General features: G+C 33.7%; 2 protein-coding genes and 1 long non-coding RNA gene across 4 annotated transcripts; 1 reads left to right on the forward strand and 2 right to left on the reverse strand.

Moving 5' to 3' along the window:
- Positions 1 to 14,309: 14,309 nt before the first annotated feature.
- Positions 14,310 to 15,564, reverse strand: LOC147550552 (uncharacterized). Its single transcript, XR_015238896.1, has 2 exons — positions 14,966 to 15,564; positions 14,310 to 14,791 (listed from the first exon to the last, which is right to left on the reverse strand). It is a non-coding gene; the product is annotated as an uncharacterized LOC147550552 (long non-coding RNA).
- On the forward strand, positions 14,616 to 16,375 carry LOC147550553 (uncharacterized). Its single transcript, XM_086672475.1, has 2 exons — positions 14,616 to 15,603; positions 16,022 to 16,375. Exons 1-2 carry the CDS (start codon positions 14,707 to 14,709, stop codon positions 16,175 to 16,177), a joined length of 1,053 nt encoding a protein of 350 aa, XP_086528601.1. The 5' UTR covers positions 14,616 to 14,706; the 3' UTR covers positions 16,178 to 16,375.
- Positions 16,376 to 19,110: 2,735 nt separating this feature from the next.
- Positions 19,111 to 21,428, reverse strand: LOC147550554 (glyoxylase I 4-like). 2 transcript variants are annotated; one of them, XM_086671128.1, is made up of 4 exons: positions 21,299 to 21,428; positions 21,031 to 21,197; positions 20,754 to 20,859; positions 19,111 to 19,627 (listed from the first exon to the last, which is right to left on the reverse strand). In XM_086671128.1, exons 2-4 carry the CDS (start codon positions 21,171 to 21,173, stop codon positions 19,322 to 19,324), a joined length of 555 nt encoding a protein of 184 aa, XP_086527254.1. In that variant the 5' UTR covers positions 21,174 to 21,197; positions 21,299 to 21,428; the 3' UTR covers positions 19,111 to 19,321. The 2 variants fall into 2 exon arrangements, with proteins under 2 accessions (XP_086527254.1, XP_086527253.1); XM_086671127.1 differs by lacking the exon at positions 21,299 to 21,428 and having other exon boundaries at positions 21,031 to 21,277.
- Positions 21,429 to 27,993: the final 6,565 nt, after the last annotated feature.

Genomic DNA, 27,993 nt, shown 5'->3' on the forward strand with positions numbered 1-27,993 from the left:
TGAGCCATGCTTATCCTAGTAAAGGCAACTTGAGTAATGTCACAAGGTGGCTTAAACACAACGCAGTAACTCCCTTACGATTGATAACTAGAAAATTTGTCAGTATATAAGGTCTTGTTTCAGTGGTACTGCACTCACCCCAAAAATATGAAGGTCACGAAACGTAGAACTGATAAATTTATTGATTTGTGTTGGAAATGGCAAATTGATTTTCGGAATAGTTTTATCACCTGTAAGATAGTTTCATGGGCGTTTAAGTATATTCCATCTTTGCAACAAAATATATATTCCATCTTTATAATGTATCCAAATTTTTGATGAATCAATGACAATGGTCTACTCTTTTTTTGTTGTTGAACTTATGATAATGGTCTACTCACTTGTCTAATCCTATATTTAGAACAATGAAGTAACTAATTTTTTTGGTGAAAATTTTCTCAAAGAAATACTTGAGCTATACAATTTAAACAAATGAATTCAATAAGAAAATGTGTACAGGCACTCTAAAATGTGGGTTTATGGCAGAAAACACAACCTGAAATGGCTAACCACTGACGTATTGAATGAGATTTTAGGTTTCCAAACACATAATCTAACCCACTAGCTATGTGTTAGGCTGTTAGCCACGACCCATGAAGCAGGAGCAGCGGCACGCCAAGTATGCGGATGTCAAAGAATAATTAACTCACTGCCATTAGCAGGATTTCGGAGGTTTCGGTTGGCTAAGCAGATGAAGGTCCAATATACCCCTCGCCTTCACACGCCGTTTTATGAGTATTGGGGGTTATTTTGGTCAAATTACATATTTTGATATAAATACTCGCAATGACAATAAAAGCAACCATTTGGAGGTATGACTGATTTTGGTGGTATCGGTGGTGCTGCTGAGGATGAGCAACTCACCTTATAAGCGGAACTGGATATAGAACGAGATCTGTTTGTCAAAATACTTTAAAAAACAATAAAAATACCTTACATTTTTTAAAATCCTTAACAAAAATTTGTCTTTTCTCTAAATACTACTTATTTCCTTGATTCAAATCCACCACAACAACAACATCAAATTCTCTTCTACCATTCTACTTTCTACATTGTCATCTTAAGTTCTTCCATTCGAGAACATTTCTACATTCTGCAAAAGTATCGTGCTTTAGTATTATTATGTCTTTGCTATTTTTATAGAATGTAAAAATGATCTGATTCATGGAGATCAAGGCTAACAACAAAGCATTACAAAGATGTAATCATAATACATCATAGTAAATTACTAGTATGAATAATTTATACATTCTGTGGCAGAGACATTATTACATTTGTAATTTATACTCAAATTATTTGTGCAATATAAGTAAAAAGACAAATATAAAAGTAAAAGAAAGGGTGTGGCTAGCATGCCACACCTCAACCCCCCAAAGCACAAACCGTCTGCCACCACTAAAGCACTCCCGTTACGTCTATAGGCAGCCCATATGTCTCTAGGAACCCCTGTAGTCTCTTCGCATCCGAAAATGTTTTGAATGTACACACTATTTTTTTTTATATGTACGCCCATCTCCCCACTTCGGAAAAAAAAAAACGAGGATATAAGGTGTGTACATACACACTTTCCTTGCAGGCGACTGCTAAGGGCTTTCTTTCTTGTCAGAATGGTGGTGGTGGTTAAGTGGGTTCCCTTTTAGAATCTTTACCTCCAAAACACTTTGACTTGGTCTATATATTTGGACTAAATTTTGGTCTATATTATTTTTTTTAATATGTTCAGCATATTTCCTGAAGTTCTTTTTTATCGTCAATCACTACCATTTTTAGTGTAGATGAAGACTTGTTAAAGAATTGAGATTTGGTGAAAACCCAAAACTGTAACTTTTTGAAATTATTTCTGATGTCTCCGAAATATCTTTTATTTTTCAAACTTATGGAGATCTGAACTGAGATACGTGAAGTTAGTCCAAAACTAATTACGCTTGTTCATCGACCCAACACGCCAGCACCATTGGGATGAGCAGTACGAGAAACTAGCATTGGACGATTCCCATCTTTATCACAAAGAAATTATTATTCGAACTAAAAAAAAAAATCTCTATTTTCTCCACCATTGTTTTCTCTGCCAGTTTCTTTTCTTGTATTTGTAATGTGTCAGACTACACCATAACTTAGCTTGAACACACCCACCACCAATCCATCTAAGGGGGGGGGGTAGTGGTTGGGGACATTGGGGGACATTTTCATGTCCCCCAATGTCCGTGTTATTGGTTGGGGACATTTGAAATGTCCCCAAATGTCCGTGTTATTGGTTGGGGACATTTCAAATGTCTCCAAATGTCCCCAAATGTCCGTGTTATTGGTTGGAGACATTTCAAATGTCTCCAAATGTCTGTGTTATTCGTTCGGGACACGAAATTAGGGACATTTCAAGACAAATTGTTTTTGGGGACATTTGGAGACATTTTAGTGTAAATTTGGAGAGCTTTTGGAGAGAAAATGTCTCTCAAAATATGGAAGACACTTGGGGACATTTGAGTGAGGAAGATAATAAAAATAATTATTATTACCAAATCATATTATAATAATATTATCTTATTATTATATTACTACATTATTGTATTATTATTATTATTACTATTACTATTATTATTATTATTACTATTATTATTATTATTATTATTATTATTATTATTATTATTATTAATATTATTATTATTATTATTATTATTATTATTATTATTATTATTATATTATTATTATTATTATATATTTGAGTAAGGAAGGTAATAAAAATAATAATTATTATCAAATCATATTATTATAATATTATCTTATTATTATATTACTATATTATTGTATTATTATTACATTATATTATATTATATTATATTACATTATATTATATTATATTATATTATATAATATTATATTATATTATATTATATTATATTATATTATATTATATTATATTATATTACATTACATTACATTATATTATATTATATTATATTATATTATATTATATTATATTATATTATATTATTATATTATATATTATTATTATTATTATTATTATATTAATATTTAACTATATTAAATAATAAATATTTACCAATTGTCCATCAATGTCCACAGATATCTACAGATGTCTACGAAAGTCGAAAAATATATATTTGGAAATATTAATTAATTTTTTTTTATTTCATATGGTAAGACAGTAATAATATTAAAAATAATAAATATCAACTAAATATCTATCAATGTCCACAGATATTAACGGATGTCTACGAAAGTCGAAAAATATATTTTCAAAGTAGTAGGGCAAATTTATTTCGTATGATTAGTAAAATAATGATTACATTAAAATAATAAATGTCTACCAACTGCCATCAATGTCCTCAGATATCCACAGATGTCCACAAAAGTCGAAAAATAAATTATTGAAACATGAGTACAGATATATTATTTCATATGGTTTGACAATAATGATAATATTAAAATAATAAATGTCTATCAATTATCCTTCAATGATGAGATAATAATAATAATAATAATAATAATAATAATAATAATAATAATAATAATAATAATAATAATAATAATAATAATAATAATATCCACTACACATTTTGTCCATGGATTCAATATGTTGAAATGTCCCCAGGACATTTTGTCCATGAACCAAATGTCTTGAAATGTCTCTGAGACATTTTGTCTATGAATCAAATGTCCTGAAATGTCCATAAAGACATTTTGTCTACGGACAAATGTCCCGAAATGTCTTGAAATGTCTCTGGAACATTTTGTCTCTGAGTGTCCTCCAATGTCCTGAACCACTACCCCCCTAAATATTTGGATTGCTTGATAGAGAGAAAGGGAGATATATAGTATTAAAGATAGTGATAAAGATGGAAAGAAGGGGAGGGGTTCTAAGGCACAAGCATAAGCCAAGTTTATTATATTTGGACCACTACTGTTTGATTTGTCCATTTCAATCATTAACCATGGATGGACGTCTAGGGCTGTGATTGATTGAGTACTGGGTTGATTTTCTCAATATAAATGTCACAACCACAACAACAAACGAGATACTAATGACTGTGTAGTCACCCTTCCAATAAAACAAAAAAAGAGATATATAGATATATACCTTGTTACAAATGGTCATATGTAAACTGTCTCTATTTCTCATTATTGACAACGGCTTACTTATTTGCCGTCGGTAGTCGTCAAAAATCTTTATTTTCAAAGTGAACCCTAACTTTTTTTAATTATCAATATCATCTTAATTTGTATACAAGTTCTCCACCACCAAAAAAAGTTAACGCGGTTATCTCATTACAGTCCTCGATGAAACTGACCGCCATCACTATCACCCCTACTTCAATCGGAATTCCTTTTTTTAGAAGTACTCCACTATTCCTCTACCTACGTTTCTAGATATCAGACTATCTTATCTTTATATTCCCTTTCTTTCTCTGTTTCATGTGGAAACATTAAATTGGACGAAGACGATATATGTATATAGAAATTGTCATAATAATATACATGTCAAAATTCAAATCTCTTGTGCGCAATCTACCACATACAAGTATACCACTCTATCACACTTTTGTTGTGTGCTAACATATTTTTCTCCTAACTTCATATAACAAGAATTTGACTCTTCGTAATAGAAGTTCCTCTATAAAACCATGGCTCTAAGCATCTACTTCATGAAAGATTAATAAACTTGTTTTCGATTTTATCAGATCTCTTAAGTTTTATGTCGATCCAACTATTAATCAAAAGGATATTAAGCTCATTGAAAGAGTTGAAATGACACCAATAAAATGGCAAAAAAAAAAAAAAAGAAAAAAAAAATCTTTTATATTTCCCTTGTCCATAGTCTTTTGACAACTGTAAACAAAAAACAGAAATTGTTAATGGAAGATAGTGACATTGGAAATGAAATGGATTTGGAAAATAACAAATAATATTAAAGAATTATAAAACATTCTACATTTAATTATTAATAGAAAATGTACATAGCATTAGATACAATTAAATGAATGGCTTTTATGAAAATTCCATTAAGGGTCCCATAACTACCAATAATCGCGATATCGACTAGACAAAAGTAAATTGGAATAATATCATTTTGATATAGGAGACAAGCTGGGTTATATATGAAACTGATTGAACTCTTAACATCTAATGGGTTTAGTTATGTAACTCCGCCTTATATTTGTACTCATCGTCTAAATACAATTACTAATTCAAAACAAGAACGATGTGATTTCAATATCTTCAAGCTTTAGTTGGATATCAATATTTCCAATAACCTGACTTGTTGAATAACTATAAAACAAGATCCTTAGTTTACAACAAGAATTATTTTTGGTTTGAAGGAAACATCCCAAAAATTACTTGTAGGCCATCTATTTGGAGAAATAAAGTTCTCTTTCAAGCAATCACTGTTAGAACTATAGTGGTTAACAGTATAGTGACTACAACTCCCAAATACCAAATACAATGTTACAAATTTCTTGTTCACATATATATAGGAAAATTGAAGCATCTCTTTAACCTAGAAGATGGATAAGTAATATGTTAGGGATTAAGAATTTTTGGAGAGATATTAATCTAACATTTAATATGGATTTCAAAAATTGTAGCGAAATTGAAACGAATTATTGGAAGTTCTAATCATGGAAATCCACATCAGAGTACTGTGTAGAGTCCGTCTGAAGTTTCTTGTTCCCTAACACTATTGATAGTTCATTTTGTTGGGGTCCCTCCTTATAATTAAAGGACTCCTAGTTGGAATAGGATCTCCCTTATTCTTTGTTTGGGGAAAAAATAGAAGTTTCTATTTTTTCAAGCCTAAAAAGGAATTCCTATTTCTATTGGTAAACCTCCCTATTTATCATTATAAAAGGGAATGAAAGGGAAGAGATTATACACAACAACTTCCAGAACAAAGAGAAGTCAGAGAAAGAGAGATTTCTGAAGTGGTTCTTTTAAGAGAGATTGAAAGAGCAGAATATTGGTTTGAAGAAAAGAAGATTATTAATCTTGTGAAGCAATTTAGTTTGTGGTTATCTTCTTCAACCTTTAGGAATCTAGGATTTGTTCAAATCCTAAGGAGTAGGAAATATCTATTTCTTTGTTTCTTTGTTCAGTTTATCCACCATAGGTTTGGTGAAGAGTTGTCCAAGAGTGTTTCTACACATCTTGAAGAATTGTGTAACCCATTATTTAATTATAGTGGAAGATTTCTGGACTAGGTCCCGTGGTTTTTTACCTTCTAGTTTGGAGGGGTTTTTTGCCACGTTAAATAATCTTGGCGTCTCTACTTTTACTTTCACATCGTTTATCTTCATATTCCTGAACAAGTTAATTAGGTTATTTTTCCTAACAAGTGGTACCAGAGCTAAGGTTAGATTTATTGTTCAGAAATATGGAAGTGAATACTAATCGCATGATTAGTTTAGATGGAGAAAACTATTTGATGTGGAAAGCAAAAATGGAAGATTTGTTATACTGCAAAGACCTAGCTGCACCCATTGAAAATCACGGTACAAAACCGATGAAGATAGATGAAGAAGACTGGAAGGTATTAGATCGTAAGGTTGTTGGATTTATTCGACAATGGGTAGAACCCAGTGTTTTTCATCATGTATCAACGGAGACTTCCGCTTATAGTCTATGGAGGAAATTAGAAGAATTATATGATCAAAAGACAGCTGCCAAAAAGGCTTACTTGTTCAGAAAGCTAGGAAAATTACAATATAAAGAAGGAACCTCAATTGCTCAACACTTGAATGAGATGAAAAGTCTAGTAAATCAGCTTTCTGCAATGAAGTTAGTTTTGGATGATGAGTTGCAGGCCTTACTTCTTCTAAATTCTTTACCAGATAGTTGGGAGACATTGGTGGCGTCTCTTAGCAATTCTGCTCCTGATGGCATAATGCGTATGAATCACGTAACATGTAGTTTGTTGAATGAAGAAACAAGAAGGAAATCATCGTCAGACGAGTCTCATTCAGAGGCACTTGTTACAGAAAGACGGGGGAGAGGTAAAAGTAGAAAACCTCATAACCGTGATAAGTCAAGGGGGGATCAAAACCAAAGAAAGAAGTTAGATGTTTTGGTTGTGGAAAAATGGGTCATTACAAGAGTAATTGCAGGAAACCAAAGAAGGAAAATAAAAAGGATGATGAAAAATAAGATAATCTTGCGACAGTTGCCTCAGGTGATGACATTATCTTACTCTCAGGTTGTGGAGACACTTGCTTAAGTATGGCTGAGTCAGAACCAGAAACAACATGGTTGGTTGACTCAGGTGCCTCGTATCATGCTATTCCATGTAAGGATTTCTTTAACTCTTACAGAACTGGTGACCTTGGCAAAGTCAGGATGGGAAACTTAGGTTTCTCAAAAATCGTAGGAATTGGAGAAGTGAAAATCGAGACGAGCACAGGGAGTACATTGATTCTTAAGAATGTGAGGCATATACCAGATCTTCGATATAACCTAATCTCTACCGGAGTATTAGATGATGAAGGGTACCACAGTCACTTTGGTGATGGAAAGTGGAAGCTCACAAAAGGGTCAATGGGGATAGCAAGAGGGAAGAAGTGTTGTACTTTATACAGGACTCAAGTAAAACTGTGTAAAGGAGAATTGAATGCAGTTGAAAAAGATTCTTCCACTGATCTTTGGCATAGAAGACTCGGGCACATGAGCGAGAAAGGACTTCAAATCCTTGCTAAACGACAAGACTTACCGAACATAAAAGGTATAAATTTAAACACTTGTTCTCATTGTTTAGTAGGAAAGCAACATAGAGTTTCCTTTCAAAGGAATGCATCTGAAAGAAAATCCAGTGTTTTGGAGCTCGTTTATTCTGACGTTTGTGGACCTTTAAAGGTCAAAACACTTGGTGGTGCTTTGTATTTCGTTACTTTTATAGATGATGCTTCCAGGAAAGTTTGGGCATATGCCATAAAAACCAAAGATCAGGTACTTGCAGTTTTCAAGAATTTCCACAACATGGTAGAACGGGAGACAGGAAAATCATTGAAGTGCATTCGCACTGACAATGGAGGAGAATACATCAGGTCGTTTGAAGAGTATTGCAAAACCCATGGTATTCGACATGAACAGACAGTTCCCAAAACTCCACAACAAAATGGTGTAGCAGAACGCATGAATCGCACTATTGTGGAGAGGATCAGATGTATGGTCTCAGAAGCTAAGTTGCCTAAAAGCTTCTGGGGTGAAGCAATGCGTACTGCATGTTATCTGATTAATTTATCACCTTCAGCACCATTAGATGGAGATGTAGCTGAGAGAGTGTGGGCTGGGAAAGAAGTCAGTTATGAACACTTAAGGGTGTTTGGTTGCAGGGTTTTTGTGCATATACCTAAAGATCAAAGAGCAAAGCTTGATGATAAAGCCAAGCAATGCATCTTTTTAGGGTATGCAGATGAGAAATTCGGATACAGGTCATGGGATCCAGTCGATAAGAAGATTATTAGAAGTAGAGATGTGGTCTTTCTTGAAGATCAAACTATTGAGGACTTCGGGAAAGTTGAGAAGCATGAGAATCATAGTAATGATCTCATTGATTTAGATCCACATATCTCTTCTAAGGTTATGCATGATAATGCAGATGAAGAACAAAATCATGAAGATGAAGCTCATGAAGATGTTCCTATGGGTGATGATGTTGAGCAAAGAACAGAAGTTCAACATGAACCACCAGTTGAATTGAGAAGATCAACTAGAGAGAGAGCACCATCTACCAAGTATCCTCCACACGAGTATGTGATGGTTACAGATAGTGGAGAACCACAGTGTTATGAAGAAGCCCTAGATGATGAACACAAGAAGGAGTGGTTGAAAGCTATGCAAGATGAGATTGAATCATTGCATAAGAACAACACTGTTAAGTTGGTTGAAAAACCTAAGAATAAGAAGATTCTTAAAAATAAGTGGGTTTTCAAAATCAAAACCGAAGAAAGAAATTCACAACCACGGTATAAGGCACGCCTAGTGGTGAAAGGATTTGGACAAAAGAAGGGTATTGATTTTGATGAGATTTTCTCCCCGGTGGTGAAGATGTCCTCTATACGGTTAGTATTGGGATTGACTGCAAGTATGAACCTAGAAATTGAACAACTAGATGTCAAGACCTCTTTCCTTCATGGTGACTTGGAGGAAGATGTGTATATGGAACAACCAACAGGGTTTGAAGTTAAAGGTAAGGAACACTTGGTTTGTAAGTTAGAGAAGAGTTTATATGGGCTGAAACAAGCACCAAGGCAGTGGTACAAAAAGTTTGAATCATTCATGAAGGATCAAGGGTATCACAGGACGGCTTCAGATCATTGTGTTTTCGTTCATAAATTTCCTGATGGAGATTTGATTATACTTCTACTTTATGTTGATGATATGTTGATTGTTGGTCAGGATGCTAATAAAATTAGCAGGTTAAAGAAGGAACTAAACAAGTATTTCGATATGAAAGACTTGGGTCCAGCAAAACAAATTCTTGGCATGCATATCTCTCGTGATAGAAAAGCTGGAAAACTTTGGCTATCACAAAAAAGATACATCGAGAAAGTTCTAGAAAGGTTCAATATGGACAAAACAAAACCAGTGAGTTGTCCATTAGCCAGTCACTTTAAGTTGACTCGTGATCAGTGTCCATCAATTAGAAGTGAGAAAGAAGAAATGGACAAAATTCCTTATGCTTCAGCTGTAGGAAGCTTGATGTATGCAATGGTGTGTACAAGACCGGACATTGCATTTGCAGTTGGAGTAGTAAGCAGATTTCTTGCTAATCCAGGCAAAGAGCATTGGTTAGCAGTGAAGTGGATTCTGAAGTATCTTAGAGGTACGTCTAAAGCTCGTATATGTTTTGGTAATGATAAGCCAGTATTAGTCGGTTACACAGATGCAGACATGGCAGGAGATGTAGACTCTTAAAGGTCCACATCAGGCTACTTATTTACATTTTCAGGGGGAGCTGTGTCATGGAAATCTAAATTACAAAAGTGTGTAGCTTTATCTACTACAGAGGCAGAATATATTGCCATTACAGAATGTTGCAAGGAGATGTTATGGATGAAGAGACTGTTAGAAGAACTTGGTATGAAACAAGATAATTATGTTATTCATTGCGACAGTCAGAGTGCCATCCATCTCAGTAAGAATTCTAGTTTCCATTCAAAGTCCAAGCATATAAATGTGAGATACCAATGGATCCAAGATGTTCTTGAAGACAAGGTGTTGAAGATCGAGAAAATCCATACTGACGACAATGGTTCAGATATGATGACAAAATCATTACCCAAAGGCAAACATGAGCTATGTAGCAGTGTTGCAGCTTTGGGGATGGTAGGTCCCTCTTCATAAGTCGGGAGGGGGAGTTTGTTGGGGTCCCTCTTTATAATTAAAGGACTCCTAGTTGGAATAGGATCTCCCTTATTCCTTGTTTGGGGAAAAAATAGAAGTTTCTATTTTTTCAAGCCTAAAAAGGAATTCCTATTTCTATTGGTAAACCTCCCTATTTATCATTATAAAAGGGAATGAAAGGGAAGAGATTATACACAACAACTTCCAGAACAAAGAGAAGTCAGAGAAAGAGAGATTTCTGAAGTGGTTCTTTCAAGAGAGATTGAAAGAGCAGAATATTGGTTTGAAGAAAAGAAGATTATTAATCTTGTGAAGCAATTTAGTTTGTGGTTATCTTCTTCAACCTTTAGGAATCTAGGATTTGTTCAAATCCTAAGGAGTAGGAAATATCTATTTCTTTGTTTCTTTGTTCAGTTTATCCACCATAGGTTTGGTGAAGAGTTGTCCAAGAGTGTTTCTACACATCTTGAAGAATTGTGTAACCCATTATTTAATTATAGTGGAAGATTTCTGGACTAGGTCCCGTGGTTTTTTACCTTCTAGTTTGGATGGGTTTTTTGCCACGTTAAATAATCTTGGCGTCTCTACTTTTACTTTCACATCGTTTATCTTCATATTCCTGAACAAGTTAATTAGGTTATTTTTCCTAACACATTTCCAAATATCGTGCCCACAATTTAGTTTCATTATTAGTACAGTAGGTAAAAACCAGATGTGGCTTTCCATGATCGTATTTATTCTATTTTAAAAATGTTCTATTCCATACTATGTCTCCAAATTTTAATATATTGTTTCATAATGGCATCCTATACTCTGTTTTTTTAATGAATTCCTATACTAGTATTATTAGTCTATTATTGGCTCAAATTACTCTAAGGTTAAGTATTATAGGCCACTCACATATTTCACCTCAAAAACGTCCGAGTGCTCCTCCGTTTCAAAAAAATTAAATTCAATTTGAATATATCTTTTGTATTTTAGTGTTTATGGATTATATAGTTGTAGCATGGATTGAGATACACAACCATAATTTTAAATTTGTCCTTCAAATTAAGAACTCATCAACTCCATGTCAAGTAATGAAAAGAGAGTATGGAGCAATCCTGCTAGCTTTTGAATGGGTAAAGTTCTACTTTTACAGAGTAATTACAGAAACAAACTTCCAATTACCCCTATCATTAGGGGAAAAAGCATCAATCCGAAATCTAGAGCAATTTTTCTAGCTATCAAAGAGCTTCTGCACATCTTTTTAATCTATTCTTTTTCTTTTACTGCACGGATATATGTACATGCTAGGAGAGAGAAGAATGTTATAAGTTGGTATTTAACACCGGCCCACGTAATACCACATTTTTTTGCAAAAAATAATATCAGAATAATTTACCGTCTTTTAACTTTGATGTATCAGTCCGCAATTCAAATTACATAATAATAATAAAATAAAGTTTGTTTTGGCACAAAAAAAAAACTTTTGGGTTCCTAGTCGAAAAATTTACACCTAAACACACATTTAGTCCACCCCAATATTAATATAGGATTTTAAGTCAAAATAATAATTATAATGGATATTTAGTCCAAATTGACCCATCTCTATAGAAAAAACAGATCTCTATAGAAAAAACAGATCTCTATCATTTCTATTTAATCATGATACCCATTATAACCTTTCATATAAGAAAAAACCCACTTTTGAAAACCAATCCCCAAAAATTCTCTTTCTTTTTTTTCTCAGATTTTTTCGATTGATTTCAAACTTACTATCTGTTTCGTAATATACGCGTTATTTAGTATCAATTACTTATATTTCTACAACAAAACACATTTAGTATAGTTAAAGTATGTCTAGATGTCAAAGTTACAGCGCTTTTCTGTTTATTGATTCTTGTTTTGTTTTATAAATAACGTGTTATTTATTGTTAAAGTTTCATACTTTATTTCATTTTTTTTATATATGTCATGCATGACACAGTATCTATCAACAATGTTTCTTTTAAAATGAAAAATGACTAAAATCTTATTTTCTGAGAAATTAAATTTTAATCCATTTTTTATTTTTATTTTGGGCTTAAAACACGCAGACCTAAAAAAAAATTTGAACTCTCAAAGCAAAGGGGTTAGCATATCTTATTTTGTTGAGGTAGAATGTCTTTTTCTCTTTGTTTGCTAAAATTTTTTTTTGAAACCATTGAAACCATATTTCATTCATAAGTGATAAAATCACAAGTTACATGGATATAATTCTTATTTCTCTCGGTTCAGCAACATGAGAGTTACATAAGTAAATTCTCAGAATTTCGAATGTAAAGTGCCTCATGAAGTGAGAGAAATTGGACTAGACACTGACGAAATAAGAAAGAAGAAAGAAGAAAGATGAAAGGATCCTAAAGATCACAGATGAAAAGACCCTATAGGTCAACAAAATAACTGATAATACAAAAATAAAGAAAATACTAATTTTATATTCCCGTCGCTTTCGCCGAAAAATCGTCATTGTCGCCGAAAAACCGTGAAAACCGCTGTCATCATCGGAAAACTGCCACCACCATGGAAAAACCGCCATAGGGATACAACCTACACTTGCATTATATGGGGAGGATTATTTTTGGAGTAGGAGGAAGCATTCTTTCTCAGAAACACCAGAATGAACTTTCTTTGCCACCCAATCTTTCATATATCACCCAAAGTTTTACAAGCAGTAGATTTCTTACTTTTCTCAAAACTCTTCCGACCAACCACAACCTTAATACCACCGCCACCATTATTCCCGGTAGAAATTCCACCTTTTGGAACAATTGGAAACCTCAATCGTCTATCCCAATTCTAATCACTCTCTTCCTTATGTAAATCATTAGATTCAACAGACTTTTAAGGGTAAATAGAATCGGTCGGATCACACTGACTGAAAACTGATAAGAAATTAGGGCATCAAGAGATTGGCAAGGAAGTAGAATCGAGAAGATTACTGATGTCTACCATGATGAAAAGAGAGTGAATAGAGTGAAATTAGGGCAAATGCATTTACAAATAATGTTCCTTACCACTTTATTAGAAACAAAGAAAGGAATCCGGCGAAGGGAAGACCCTTCGCCGGAGAAGCAATGAAAACTCTCTGATTCTTCTCTTTAGAACGGTAGGCTAATAGTTCACATCAATAATTAGGGCTAAAATTATTGATGTGAAATAAGAATTGGTTACAAAATTACTAAAATGTATCCTAACTAGAAGGGGGACTTGTAGGGTTGGGTTGGCTAATAGGTTGGAAGAGGATAATACTATCTAGGTACCTATGTTTGGTTTCTAGAGGCATAAAGTGAACAATAATATGCCCTAAAATTGCTAATGAGTTCAAGCAACCACTAACCCTAACTAGGGGAAATAGAAGTGTAGAACAAAAATATTGTACTGATAATGCCAGGCATTTAGTTAACTATTTTCTTATATTCAGACAGGTGGCAATAGCTTTCTTTAAAGGGATATAAGATGGCAAGTATTCTTTAAAGGTTCAAACCTCCATAATTGGATATGGGTACACAATGCAGTTATGTTCTTAAGATCTTATCTTGTGGAACTTAGTGAGATTCAATCTAACGGCTCATCTTTTTCATATATGATGTGTAACTCAACAGATGGAATGTCACTTTAGTCTTTTGTTTTCCCCTAACTCAATTAGATTCTAATATATGAATAAATCAACAATAGTTTTCTAATACGACTCTGATATAAGAGACTAATCGTATCAGACAACCACTAACGTGTAACTAAACGGTTAGGAGTACTATTTGATAAATGTTTTGTTGTCCCCAATTTTATTGGATTGTAATATATGAATAACTAACAATATTTTCTAGTACAACTCCCAGGTAAGAGACTCGTTGCATCAGAGTATCAATGACAAACAGATGTATTCAACGTTCATCTCAAACTCAACATGTTAATTAGTCAATAATCATTCAATTCTACCGATAAATACAAAAATACGGCTAATTAGTAAAAATAAAATATGTCAAACCAACTTGCAACTATCACTATCACTAAAACAAACAAATAGAAAATATTATACAAATAAATCCAATATTTTGACAAGAATCCCACCATTTTGTTTTCCTTGACTAGAGGCAATTGCACATGTAATGTTCCTCATTTATATTATTACTATTCAAACTTCCTCTAACCTATACACAATATCTTATTCTTATGGCCATGTGTGGGGGTACTTAGCCCTTACTCCTTCACATTTACCCCACACTCATTTATATAACTTAGTAAATGAAGAAACCCATCCTCTTCAATTTCTTCTATCTAACACCTTCATAAATGGATCCCCAAAAACTCCATAGAAGAAAAACATCCATGAATTTCTACAGTACAGGAGGTGGAGGTGGTGGAGGTGATAGTGGCGCTGTCCCATCCACAACCATGACCACCGCCGGAAACCGAACACCCACGGTAGCACCAAAGGTAAAGAAACAAACATTGTCATTGCGTATTTGGAATACATTGAGCAGGAAACAGAACAAAGGGCAAAATGAGATCAATGTCAACAATCTTACAAATAGTAGAAGTTTAGTTGTACCTGAAATCCCAGCAGAAGAAAGGGATAAAGAAATGATTGAGCCAAGGAAATCCGTTTCACACACCGAACCAATCAAGTCGAAAAACTTGGTCTCGGAAAGCATCGACGTTATCAAATCACCGGCAAGAAAGTCAGTACCGGATCCCAAAATGATCGAACCAGCTAGGAAGTCGGTATCGGATCCTAAAATGGTCGAACCAGCTAGGAAATCGGTATCTCAAGAGCCGGGTAGGAAATCAGGGTCGCACGAACCGGCTAGGAAGTCAGTGTCACACGAGCCAGCAGCTAGAAAATCAGTGTCACAAGAGCCGGCTTGGATATCACTGTCTCAAGAGCCTGCTAGAACATCAGTGTCATACGAGCCGGCTAGGAAATCAGTGTCTCAAGAGCCCGCTAGAAAATCGGTGTCATACGAGCCTGCTAGGAAATCTGTCTCACAAGCTGAAATTATTGAGTCTAGGAAGTCAGTCTCACACGTCGAAATGAACGTTAAATCGGTAACGACGTTTTTAAACGTGAAAGTAATGGCCGTCGATATGCCGGGGTTTATGCAAGTTCATGCTTTCAAATGTGCTAAAAGAAGTTACGAATGTTTAGACAATTTTAGTTCTAAGCACATGGCTTATAACATGAAGAAGGTATATACTAGCTATCTACTCTTTAACAATAAATATTTTTACTATGCTTTTTCTATTTTTATTATATTTTTTACTTTTTTAATATATATGTTTTTCACTTTTACATAGTTGATTCGTTTAGTTGTCTACTGTAAAAAGCTTAATTGAGTATCAAAACAGAACGGAACATGCTTATGGAGAAAAAAAAATCATTACTGAAAAATCTCATCATGTGATGAACATGTTAAGGAATAATATATCTAATTTTTTTAAAAGATATATATATATATAATTAGAATCTTTGTTAGAAATGAACCTTTGTAGAGTTAATCACGATCGTTCGTTTATGAGCGACTGTAATTTGGCTTGCATTTAATCTATTATTCCTCGATGTATTTACCATTTGTTAGATTTTAACTTCATTTTTATCATTTTGTAGGAGTTCGATCGGGTTTACGGGCCTGCCTGGCATTGCATTGTTGGATCAAGTTTCGGATCATTTGTGACACATTCGACTGGTTGCTTCATTTATTTTTCTATTGAAAACTTGTTTATTTTGATATTTAAGACTAAAGTTCAAAAAGCATTAGAGTGATTAGGGTAATTTTATTGATCAATTTGAGTAATTAGTTATTGTAGTCATTATTTATTCTACACTCAAATTTATAGGAAAATGTTCATCCTCCTTTATATCCATTCATGCTATTTTATAGGCCCAAAATTACAAGAAGCCCAGTTATGATTTTGTGCCACTTTGATTCCATCTATAATGCAAATATTTTCTTTCTTTTTCTATGGGGTTGTAATCCAGATTTGTTGGAGAAAAATATCTAAACTTGCTTATTAATTGTTTATGAGAAATTTGGTTTCAGTTGACTCAAATTATTAGGTTAACTCACTAGAAAAAGAGTATAAATTTGAGCTCTAATTTCTATTTAGTTGATATATCACCAAATGTGTCTCTTGAGAAATTGGCTTTGAATTTTTATAGAATTAAGGGAGTGGATATATCCTAATAGGGTTTTCTATAATTTAATAAATACAAAACCCTAGAAGATAATGATCAAGGAATCATATTTTGAAGTAAGAACAGAAATAGTTACCTATTATCAAGATTGGAGTTTGGACTATTAACGTTTAGGAGAGAGAGAGGGGACTCTAGGGACCATGTCTCTAATTATGTGATGAATTTGTCTTGGAAACTTTACTTGTAAAATTGCAACTTTGGGTTTTTATAGAGAAAGCTTATTTGCATCAACTTGTACTTGGAAAATGAAAAGAACAATCTCAGTGAATACAATCTTGAATCATGACATTTCCTAGCTAGCTGGGGGTTTTACATTGTGTGTAAATTCTATTTTATTTTATACTTTCCTAGTATTAGTAATTTTTGAGCAATATTAATGAAAGGCCGAGGCTTTGGGGGATCCAAAATAATTTTTGGGAATAAAGATTCGGTCAATTAAGATTGACTAAAGAGACATTCTCATTCTTTTCTTTTTTGTTAACAACACGAAAAGAAAAAAAACAAAAAAGAAAATTACAACGAATTACAAAAAAGAGGGTTGGGAATCCCAGACTTGACTCGTCTTCCATCACCTTGCCCATTTGGCTAAGTTATCCGCTTTGCCATTGGCTTTCTGTGGGGTAAAGGTGAAAATTATTTTCTTGAACATTGCGGCCTGATCAAGTGCTTTCTTCATGTTAGCCTTCGCTTGCCATTGAATGATGTTGTTTGGGTTCTTCAGATGTTCAATAAGGTTATTATTGTCACTTTCGATGTGAACATACTCTGGACGTAGCTCCGTTGGCCATGTAAGACCTCGTAAGATTGCTTTTGCTTCACATTCTTCTGAGTTTCTACCTCTTATTGGTTCGGCTAGAGCGTTGATGAACTGACTTTGAGAGTTATGAGCTATACATCATATTCCTGCTATATCTGTCAGATTTGTAAAAGAGGCATCGGTGTTGATTTTAGTGTAAGGTGTTGCTGGGGGATTCCATTCTTTATTACTTTGAGATTTTTGCCTCGGTCCCGAGTTGGTACTTGTGTCGGGCATATCTTGGATTTGCTGGATGATTTGTTGTGGGTTCGGATTATGTTGACTACAACAGTAGTCGCATCTGGATTTCTATACGAACCACATAATATGGGCGTACTGTCTGGTTTGTTCCGTTGTCCTATTTTCCCATGTCATTGTCCATTCTAATATGGATTGAATGCAATCCGTTCTAATATTGTAGTGGAACCAAACTTGTCTAACATAGGAGCAATGTAGAAGTGCATGTTCCGTTGTTTCATTATGTTGACAAAGATCACAGTTGGGGGTTTAACCGATGTATTGACCTATTTTATATTTAACTGGTAGATTGTTCGTACAACATTTTCATAGAATTAGTTTTATTTGTGGGCTAGTATTGATTTTCCAAATGGAAGACCACTGAATCTCTGTGATTGCATTTGTGGTTGGATTAGTTCTGATATACCTCTACATCGAGTTGGTAGAGTAATTTTCTGATTTGGTTAGCGACCATCTGATAGTGTCTGGTTCCTGTTCCTGTAAGTTTATCACACGAATACTATTGCATATGTCATTGTTAAAAATACTAGTAATCGTTGTTTCAACCCATTGGTTTTCATGAATCGGTTCATTTACTTTGGTGAGATTAGAGTTGGTTTCGTTAGCTATAGGGGGTTGGTGTCCTGGTATCCAATAGTCTGTCCAAATATTGATGTTAGCACCAATCTGCACTTCCCAGAAGATCATATTGTTGACGACATTAAAGTTCTTCCTAATAGATTTGTAAATACAGGAGTGATGTTGTTTAGGCGGGCCTGGTCGAGGGCTATTGGGGAAGTATTTAGCTTTAATAAGATTGGGTCTGAGATATTTGTCGGAGAAAGGAGATTGTTTGTCTTTCAAGTTCCGAATGATCATTCTTTTGAATTTGGGGTGAGAGTTTTTAGAGAAGAAGATAGTAGACTTAACATAGTTTATCATTTAGCCTGACCCCAAGGTCTCTAGGATCTGTTTAACAGTTTAAGGTTGTAGATATTCTCTACAAAGTTGAGATCGAAAATAATGCAGTCATCTGCAAAAAGGAGATGTTTTATGTTGATGTTGGAGTGAGGGATGGAGAATCTTATGAATTGGTTGGGCCCTTCCTCCCTTTCCAGGAGTATACTGAGGCCTCATGGCCAAGGTGAAGGAGAAGGGCGAAGACATTCTCATTCGTAGTCTAAAAACAAATCTCCCTGCATTTTACTCCAGACATTCGTCTTCACTTCACTTCCATCACCACAACCATAAATTCCAACCACCACCATCACTTCCTACGACGGAGCACCACCACCAACATAACCATTTTTTTCTTCTCTCTCTCTCTCCCCTTCTTTCTATGTGAAATATTGATTTCTTGAATGATTTACTCTTTTGAATCATCCCATGGACACATTCATTGCTCGTATATACTTCTTCAAGATTAATTTTTTTTTTTTTTTTTTTATATTAACCAGGCAAGACCATAGTGAGAAAATATTTCATTTCTTTCATAAGTGGAAGATATATATATTATATATATAAGGCTAAAGGACACAGCAAAATGTGATCTTTATTGCCAGCACACATAAACCTAATATCTTTATTATGCATAGATGTCTCAAAAGGCAAGCTTGAACATGTAGTGATGCAGGTACATTGTTGCACTCATTCAACCATGAGATAGAGAGTTTGTCTTCCTAGACATGTAGAGGTGAAACACAAGGAATCAAGTGTTGTTGTTGCTGTTGTTGTTTTTGTAGTTGTTGTTGTTGTTGTACTACTTGAGGGCGGATCCTGCAGACGACTTGAGAATACGCTTGTATTGACTCCTCTGTGAGTGGTATAACTGGAAGGTTCTCGCAGTTGCAAATCTCAATCATAAAGCCATCTGGATCATGGAAGAACAATTGATCAACGAAGATTCCACCTTCCTCAACGGTCGTCGAGAGGTAGTTGATACCCATTTCAGTCAATTTCTGTTCAACTATATCCATGTTCTCACACTGCAGAAGGGTAGTTTAGTCATTTGAGAATAATTTTCGTTACAAGGCAATGTAATGAAACTCTTGAATCTATCAATCTTAGAATGCAAGTGACTCGAAAAACTAGCTTGAATGGTCGAACTTCTAGTTTCTTGCCGGACTAAAAGCTCAATTATAAGATAGTATGTAAGGAGGTACATATGACGGACAACGTACGATGAAAGCATCGTTCTGTTTTACTCCGTTTGACTTTTTGAGATGGTATATTTATAAACATGAAGTACCAATGAACAAATTTAGCTACAAATTTATTGGATTTCCTTATGGTCCACTGACATAAGCTAAAAGAATCTCTTTTGGCAGTTAAATGTCTCAACCATCATTATGAACTTCGTAAAATAAAATTTAATGTCACTAGTTAGTACAAACAAAAATGTGTACCACAAGAAGGAAACTAAATGTTTCACATAATTACTTATAGATGATTTTTATTATGTTTATATTATTGAGTAAACCGGTACATGTTGATTGATCAAATGTATTTGGTTACTAGTCAGCCATTTAGGACCTAAACACAGCTACTTTTTCTTCGATATCAGTAAGATTGGAACTTTAGTCTCTTTAATAAAGAGATGTACATGTTCTTGTCAACTAAAATGCATTTCAGAAGAAAAATTGTGATCTATTAATTAGGATTCTTAGCACTATATACGTGTATAGTTTTAGAGCGCCGCTGTTGGTAGGTGTACGACTTATGTATGCAGTGGTGGATGTGGCCTTTTAGAACAAGGTTGGGTGCTATGTTGGCTAACCCAAGAAACCTTTGTTTCTTGTTAGCAATTAGTAGTGACACCTTGCTATAATTTAAATAATGATGTGTTAGAGAAATAGCAATTAGTATATGAAAATGATAGGATGCCCTCCTACCTTAATCTCTACCTTACTGCTTCGTCTTCATCGGATAAGAGGGATGAAGTGACAAGATTGTCGTTCAGATCATATTATCTCTTTTGTCTTATTTAAACGGTACGAACGAAGTAAGGTGGGAAGTACATATAATATTGTTGGTTTCTATGAACTTTTTTAAATCTAAAAATTTCAATTTAGTTATTTATTTTGTTTTGTGTTAGTACTTGTGTAAATTTACCTGAAAGGAAATGTGATTATCTTTTGGATTAATCGTAGTTTTCGTTGGCATACTATCTGGATCTTCTGACTGCAAAAGATGTATGCCGATGCCATAATTGAATAACCTAAACACAAAATAAAAAAAACAGTTATTAATATATTTTTAATGGACTTTTAAAAGGGATATTTTCTTTACACTTGCCATTCCTAAATAATTAAGGACCATAATTTTAACAAAAATTAGGATAATTTGTAAACTTAATTATCATAATATATATTTTATATATGAAAATTACCAAGCTCCATTGAAATCAAATGAACCAGGCCTCTTGATAGAGATAAACCCAAGAACATTTTGGTAGAATTCAAGAGATTTCTCAATTGATCTGCAAACAAGTGAGACATGATTCATTGATGTAAGTGATAAAGGATTTGCCATGGCTTCCAATATTAATCACCAAAACTGAAATATCAGAGAAAATAAAAATAAGAAAATTAAATTAGAAAGAATTGATGAAAATGATGAAAACTCAAACTAACAATTGAAGCTAGGGTTTGGTTCACCTTTGGATATATATACAATGAAATATTTTACTAATAATAGAACATGAAAAAGGAAAGATAAACAACAAAGAGAAAGAAAGAAAGAGTGGATAAAATTGATGTAGTCCCAGCTTTTTACGGCTCTTCTCATGTTGAATCCGAAATGGTGGTGAAATTTATAGAAAATTTTCATGCCAAGTGTCAATTTATGACTAGTTTGACAAGTAGATACCATGATGCTGACATGGATCCAATTCAAGATGTCCATTTCAACCATTTTGAAAGAGACATAGCACCTTTGACAACTTGTATCGACATCCAGGGTTATTAACTGACTACCTAATTGTCGTTTATGACAAATTAACAGAGACTATTTTACGTATCCATAATGATCACATTTTTCTAGTTTTCTTTATGGGTCACGAAGACTCGATCATCTCCACACGAGTGTTTCACAAAAATAAGTACAGACGACATCACATCACTATTTTTGTAAAATTTAGTAATATGCAATCATCTTTTGGGTAATGAAAATGTCACCGTTGACATCAAAATCATAATACATATGTTGTCGCAAAAGGGTTTGGCTATGATTCCAAAAAAGACTTAAGCCCAAGCTAATACAAATTGAAATCACAATAGTCAACTCTAACTAAAAACATTTTATATATATATAAGTTTATCATCTATACAAATGTAAATTGTAAATAAAGCCCATCGTGTTAAGTTATTCATGTTTGAAAATTTAATCAAAGTTTTTTTTTTTTTTTGAATAAGTCAGCAGGTTTTAAAGGAAAACCAGAAACTCAAACAAGAAAACAAGAAGAAAAGAAAGAGACCCAAGGTCTAACAAGCTAGAACATCTAGCAAACAAAACAGGAGCTACAAATAAAAGCTACTTCATTCTTCTCATTTTTATCTTCAAGAATTAACCGTTGGATATCCTCCCCAAGTGCTGCCACACTTAAGAGAACAGTGCCCTGACCAAGATGAGCTCTAGACAGCAGGTCTGCAACACTAAACAAAAGTTCCCTACAAATTTTATTGTGGTAAAAAGTATCACTCAGTTTTTTTCAAGTCTTCATGGCTCCTTGGGTTTTTTTTAGTAATTTTCAATTGGTTTGCAAAGAGGGTTGCAATTGCGTGTAAAAGGGGTGCAAAAATTGTTGTAAAAAGCTTTGAACTTTAACTAAACAAAATTCAAATATTTGAATTTTTAACAGAACATAATACAAAAGTATTTTTTTAACTTAAAAAATTTAAACCAAAACCTTCGACCAATTTTATGTTATTCCTAAAAGTTTCTTATATATTAGCTAAGGTGTATACCATTGCTACATTGTTTGATCTTTTTTTTTGTAAAGGTTCCGAAATCTACTACTTAATTCCTTGAGGTTAGAGCTTCCTATTGATGCAATGCGACCCGTACATTAAAAAAGGTAATATTTTTTTTAGAAAACCTAACACTTATGTGAGATGAAATCATCAATGAAGGGGGTTTTAGTGTTGTTTAACTATGCCACATTAACTAGTTAAGATAGTAAAAAGAGTATGACTAATGTACTTTGTCTTTTGTTAAAATTCATAGGTTGTTTTGGGACGGCATCCACTTTCCTTCTTTGTTGTATATACTTTAGTATATATTTTATTTTGAAAGGGTATATTATAAGTGGGGTTAACTCATAATGTTAATCAACCTAATGACTTAATCGGATCGCCAAGAGGTGTTAGGAAATAGGGACAAGTTTAATTAGAAAATGACTATTTAAGTAGTAAAAGATTTTATAATAGCTAAAAAAGCAAGTATCTTTCTTTATTAACTAAAAGTTATCAAAATATTATAGCTAATGATATATCAAGTTTAAAATAATTTGAATAATTAGTAATCAGGTCATTTTTTATTATTTTACTTCCTAAAATACCCTCACATATTAAAAATCACTTTCTTTCTCAAAAAGCTTTAGGTTTTTTTTAGCTACTGACTGAGAGATTGAATTGCTTGAGCAAAATAAGAGGCAACTCGTTTAACTGAACAACCAAACGGATAATAAAGTTGTGAAATCTCAGGTAATAGATTACTAGCTAGATCAAGATTATCAATTGATAAAGCTTCTGCACAATGTAATAAAATACCTAAAAGACGTAAACTGTTCGATTCAGATTCAGAATTAAATACTAATTCATCGTTTTCTTCTTCATCCTCATTTTCTTCTTGGTGTCTGTTTGATTCCTCATCGGGAACAGATTCTGAAATGGAATTATGTTTTCTCTTTCGCGGTGGATGATTTTATTCATCTTGTTCAATAATTGAAGAAGAAGGAATGAATTGTTGATGATCAATGATTCGTTTGGTTTTCATGGAAACTTGCATAATAAGTAAAAGAAGAGATAATGAATGATAAATGAAGGTTGGGTGATAATTGTTGTTGTTGTAGTTTGGATTGGTAACTATTTAACTGAGAAGAAAAGACAAGTGAGTAGGAGAGAATTGCAGGAATAAAAAGAAAGGGGGGTATTGATGTTGATTTACTGAGATTCTCACCAAGATGATGCTTAATGCTTAATTTCTGTGTGGGTCTATCACTGGTGTCAGGAAGTTGTTTGATGAAAGGACTGAGAGAGATGTTGTTTCTTGGACAACTTTGATTTCCAGTTTTTCGATGCAAGGATTCTATGAAGAATGTTTGTGGGTTTTTAGAATGATGGTTGATGAGTTAGTTGTGCGGCCCAATGTGGCTACTGTGGTTTCTCTAATGGTAGCTGTTGCAAAGGCTTTAAGCCATGTGCACGAGCTTTTGGAGCCGACCAATTTGATGGAGAAAACCCGGAAGAGAGCAAGTCTAAGAGCTCATTCTTCAACTGGTGGTACTTTGGAGTTTGTGTTGGTAGTAGTTTTTCTCTCTTGATTTTAACATACATTGAAGATAACTTGAGTTGGGGTCTAGGATTTGGCATTCCATGTATAATCATGACAATAGTTCTTGCCGTTTTCTTGCTTGGGACTATTAATGGAGATACGGAAAATCCATTGTTTAGAATAGTTCAAGTATTCATAGCAGCAGCTAAGAATTGGAGAGCTACAAATGGTTCCTCCTCTGCTGCTCATTTAGAGGGGGAAATTGGAATCTCCGATCGTATTCATGTGGGTGCTAATCAATTCAAGTAAAACAAATCACTTAATTTCACTTTCACATTTTGCATTACTCCATTTCGTCGTTAAGCTGTTCTCAAATCAATTACTAAATTTACAGATTTAATCTACAGGCTCTTTTTCCATGATTGCTACTGCTCTTGATATATGTCTTGATGCATATGATGAATAGAATTGTTCTCTATTGATAAATGCATGTCTTTGCCCGTTCCAAAAGGAGTTTAGTTGCAGGTTGAGAATTAAGAGGTTTTCTTATTTGGTGGTTTTGTTTGGTTGTTGATCATTTAATACTTTCCTTATATGAACCAGTAGTGTTATCTCAAGTTGATGTTAATTATGCAGGAGTTAGTTCATACTCATTCCCATATTTATGATTTTAATTGTCCCATTATAAATGCATTTTGAAATTTGGAAATGTTCCTGACATTCCCATTTACCATTTTTTTCTTCATGAACAATGAGATAATTCCACAATTAAATGATTGTCAAACTCAATACAGGATTATATAAAAAATATTCAAAAAGAAGTAACGATGAATATGCGAAGAGTTCTAATGAATTGGTTGGTTGAAGTTGGATCGAAACCAAAAGTTGGCTTTAAGCAATTTGTGAAGATGTAAACGTGTGCAAACTGAGTTTGTAATGTCGCAAATGCAAACTCAGTTTGCATTGTCGCACATGCAAACGCCGTTTGCAAAATCGCGAATGCAAACACATGTTTGCAATATCGCAAATGCAAATACATGTTTGCAGAACTTATTTGCAAACGTTTGTTTGCAAAACAGATCGTTGCAAACAGTTGTTTGCAGAACTTGTTTGCAAACACTTGTTTGCAGAACTTTTTTGCAAACACTTGTTTGCAGAACAGATTGTTGCAAACACGTGTTTGCAGAAAAACGTAAGCGAAAAAACACCATTTTTTTTTGGGTTTTTTTTTTGGAAAAAAATATTGAAAGTGGATCTTGTTAGAAAGCTAATGAAAAACCATTTCTAAATATATAAATTTTATTGAAATCCGACATCTCAAACAAAAGTTATATCGATTTAAAGTTTAAAGAAAAATAAAAGAATTTAGTTACACAAAAAGACAAAAAAGGGTGATTTAGTCTTTGTATACTTTTTGACCTGAATAATAATTTTCAAATGTTTTGTGCTTTTCTAATTATTTTCAATATTATTTTGACCTTTCTAGTTATTACCTCAAGTTTAATAGGGCAATAAACCATTAAAACCGAGCTTCATACTTGTGTCAGGTGACTTCTCCGGAAAAAACACATCGAATTGAAAGAGACCAAAAATGACAAATTAGAGGTGCAGTGTCAAACATTTATAAGAGATTTTCACTACTTGAAAGCTAATATTATTAAAGACGAAGTAATTAATGTACACAAATTCAAAATAATTTGATTATCAAGTAGTATAGTAGATTCAAAATACTTTGAGTATGAAGCAGTATGGTAAATTGTAGAAAATGACTCTTTATGTAACTAAGTTGTTTTCACTCTTTTTCACTTTAAATCATTTAACTCTTCCATACATGTGAATTTTATGAAATTTGTATATTTTGAAAGAATTTTTTATAATTTCTCGACAAAATCTACTTTTTATATTAAAGAAAAAAGATGTAAAATCGCCATTTCTTTTGTAGAACTTTTTTCAACCGTATTTGCATGTTGTTTGCAATAAATTTCAAGATCGTCTAACTTGCGAACGATGTTTGCTAAAGGATTGGTAAAGTTGTTGTATTCATAAGTGATGGGCTTAGAAAGTTTCCTAAATAGGTCTACACCCGCAAGTGCACGGGTTTCAAGTTGTAATAATTCCGGTAAGACCAGTTCGTTCCTCAGAGACTAGTTAAACTTATTCTAAAACTAGGAAGTAGTAAGATTTTAGAATAAAATGATTTGGTTTTGGTTTTAAAATAAAATGAATAAAATAGAATTACGGAAATGATAATGAACTCAAATGGGGAGAAGTCAAATGGGAGAGAGACTAAGGTTTCTGAACTTACCACATAAAATCAGTTGAAGAACCAATAATTAAAAGAATTAAATCTCTCTTTTTATAACTCAGAATTTCGGATAATGAACTATCCTCATTCCGGAAGATGTTTTCGTTAAAACCCCTATTAGAAGATTGAACATGGTTTCATCATCAACCCTAGATAGACGATTATCTAATCATAATACGAGATTAAAATAAATATAAAGAATAAAAGAGAAATAGGGAGGAAAACATAACTTTTCTCACTGATTTTCCACTGGCAGCCAAACGCACCTTAAGGAACAATTTTTCTTCTGTTTTTACTGTTTTCCAAACAAACAGACCCTTAAGGAAATTAATTTTCTCGTCTTCTTAGAAAAAATTTCTTTGTGGGAAAATTATTTTCCCAACTGTTTTCTCGTCTTCCCCACTGTTTTTTTTTCCTCTCTCTACTGTTTTCTCTATCTCTTCTCACTCTTTCTGTTTTCTCTTAATAGCTACAGTAAATAAGAACAATAAAAATCAATCCAAATAGAAAAAAGAAGAAGATGGAAACTCTGTTTCTTTTCTCTCTCTACAATCTCTCTCTTCTCTCTACTGTAATTTCTTTCTCTACTGTAATTTCTTTCTCTAATGTAATCTCTCTCTCCCAAAAAAAAAAGAATACAAGAAAATAGAAAAAGAAAAAATCAAAAACAAGTGATGATGATGATTTTGGCCGATCGAGCTCTCTCTCTCTCTAATCTTGCTGTCTTATCGAGCTTGAGAGGATTCTCCCATTCCGAGATGCCTCCATAAGTTGATGAAGCTCTCTTTTATCTCAGAGAGAAAATCTTTCCCTCTCTAAAGATCACAACCACCCCCTGAATCCTCTCCAATCTTCAGCTCTCTCTTATCTTTATTTCTCAGTTGAGAGAAAATCTCTCTGTGATATTTAATCTTCTTCCTTTTCTGACTTTTCTAATTGAGTACTTACCGGTTGAGAGATTGAGATAGAGGAAAAGAAAGGTCCCCAATATTATTATTTTTTTTTTTTGGAAGTCGATTACGATCTACGTTAGTCGTTACATTTGGCATTGATACATCAAGGATGTGATAAGCTCGATAACCACCCACTTCAAACTAGACACGACCGGGACTATAGCCCAACTAAACATGGCCTAAAGCCTAACTAAACCTTATTTATACCCTAATAATCCCAAATCAAATTACCAAAGATTCCACCTTCTCTGAGATTCGAACCTGAGACCTCCAGGGATTTCTGGAGTATATGTCAACACCTTGGAACCACTTGGGCTACCAACCGTTGACGATTCCCAATATTTTGGGCAATTCGGTTGAGAGATCTGGGTAGTGGTGTTAGCTGTCGAGAGGGACATATCTGGTGCATCGCGGAGCACCAAAGAAACTTGCAACGTGATCTCAGATGGTCTTCAATTGCGCGCTTGTTCCAGCAGCCGTTACATCTTCCGTAGGCAACACCCTTATCTTGTACCGCGGTACACGGGAGTAGCGCCTATAATGGATGCTGAATGTGACCAACTCTTATCCACCAATGTACCGAAATAATTCAAATAACCGT

The sequence above is a fragment of the Eschscholzia californica genome, unplaced genomic scaffold (assembly GCF_041429995.1).
Source record: "Eschscholzia californica isolate CP2 unplaced genomic scaffold, dmEscCali1.0.p SCAF_3, whole genome shotgun sequence".
Taxonomy (NCBI): Eukaryota; Viridiplantae; Streptophyta; class Magnoliopsida; order Ranunculales; family Papaveraceae; genus Eschscholzia; species Eschscholzia californica.

Bases quoted from the DNA above. Each gene is read 5' to 3' on its own strand.
- LOC147550554 (XM_086671128.1), bottom strand. From the start codon at position 21,173: ATGGCAAATCCTTTATCACTTACATCAATGAATCATGTCTCACTTGTT. The intron at 20,860-21,030 runs GTAATTTTCATA...TTTTGTGTTTAG, and splicing joins TTTGATTTCAATGGAGCTTG to GTTATTCAATTATGGCATCG. The intron at 19,628-20,753 runs GTAAATTTACAC...ACCCTTCTGCAG, and splicing joins ATAATCACATTTCCTTTCAG to TGTGAGAACATGGATATAGT.
- LOC147550553 (XM_086672475.1), top strand. From the start codon at position 14,707: ATGGATCCCCAAAAACTCCATAGAAGAAAAACATCCATGAATTTCTAC. The intron at 15,604-16,021 runs GTATATACTAGC...ATCATTTTGTAG, and splicing joins TGGCTTATAACATGAAGAAG to GAGTTCGATCGGGTTTACGG.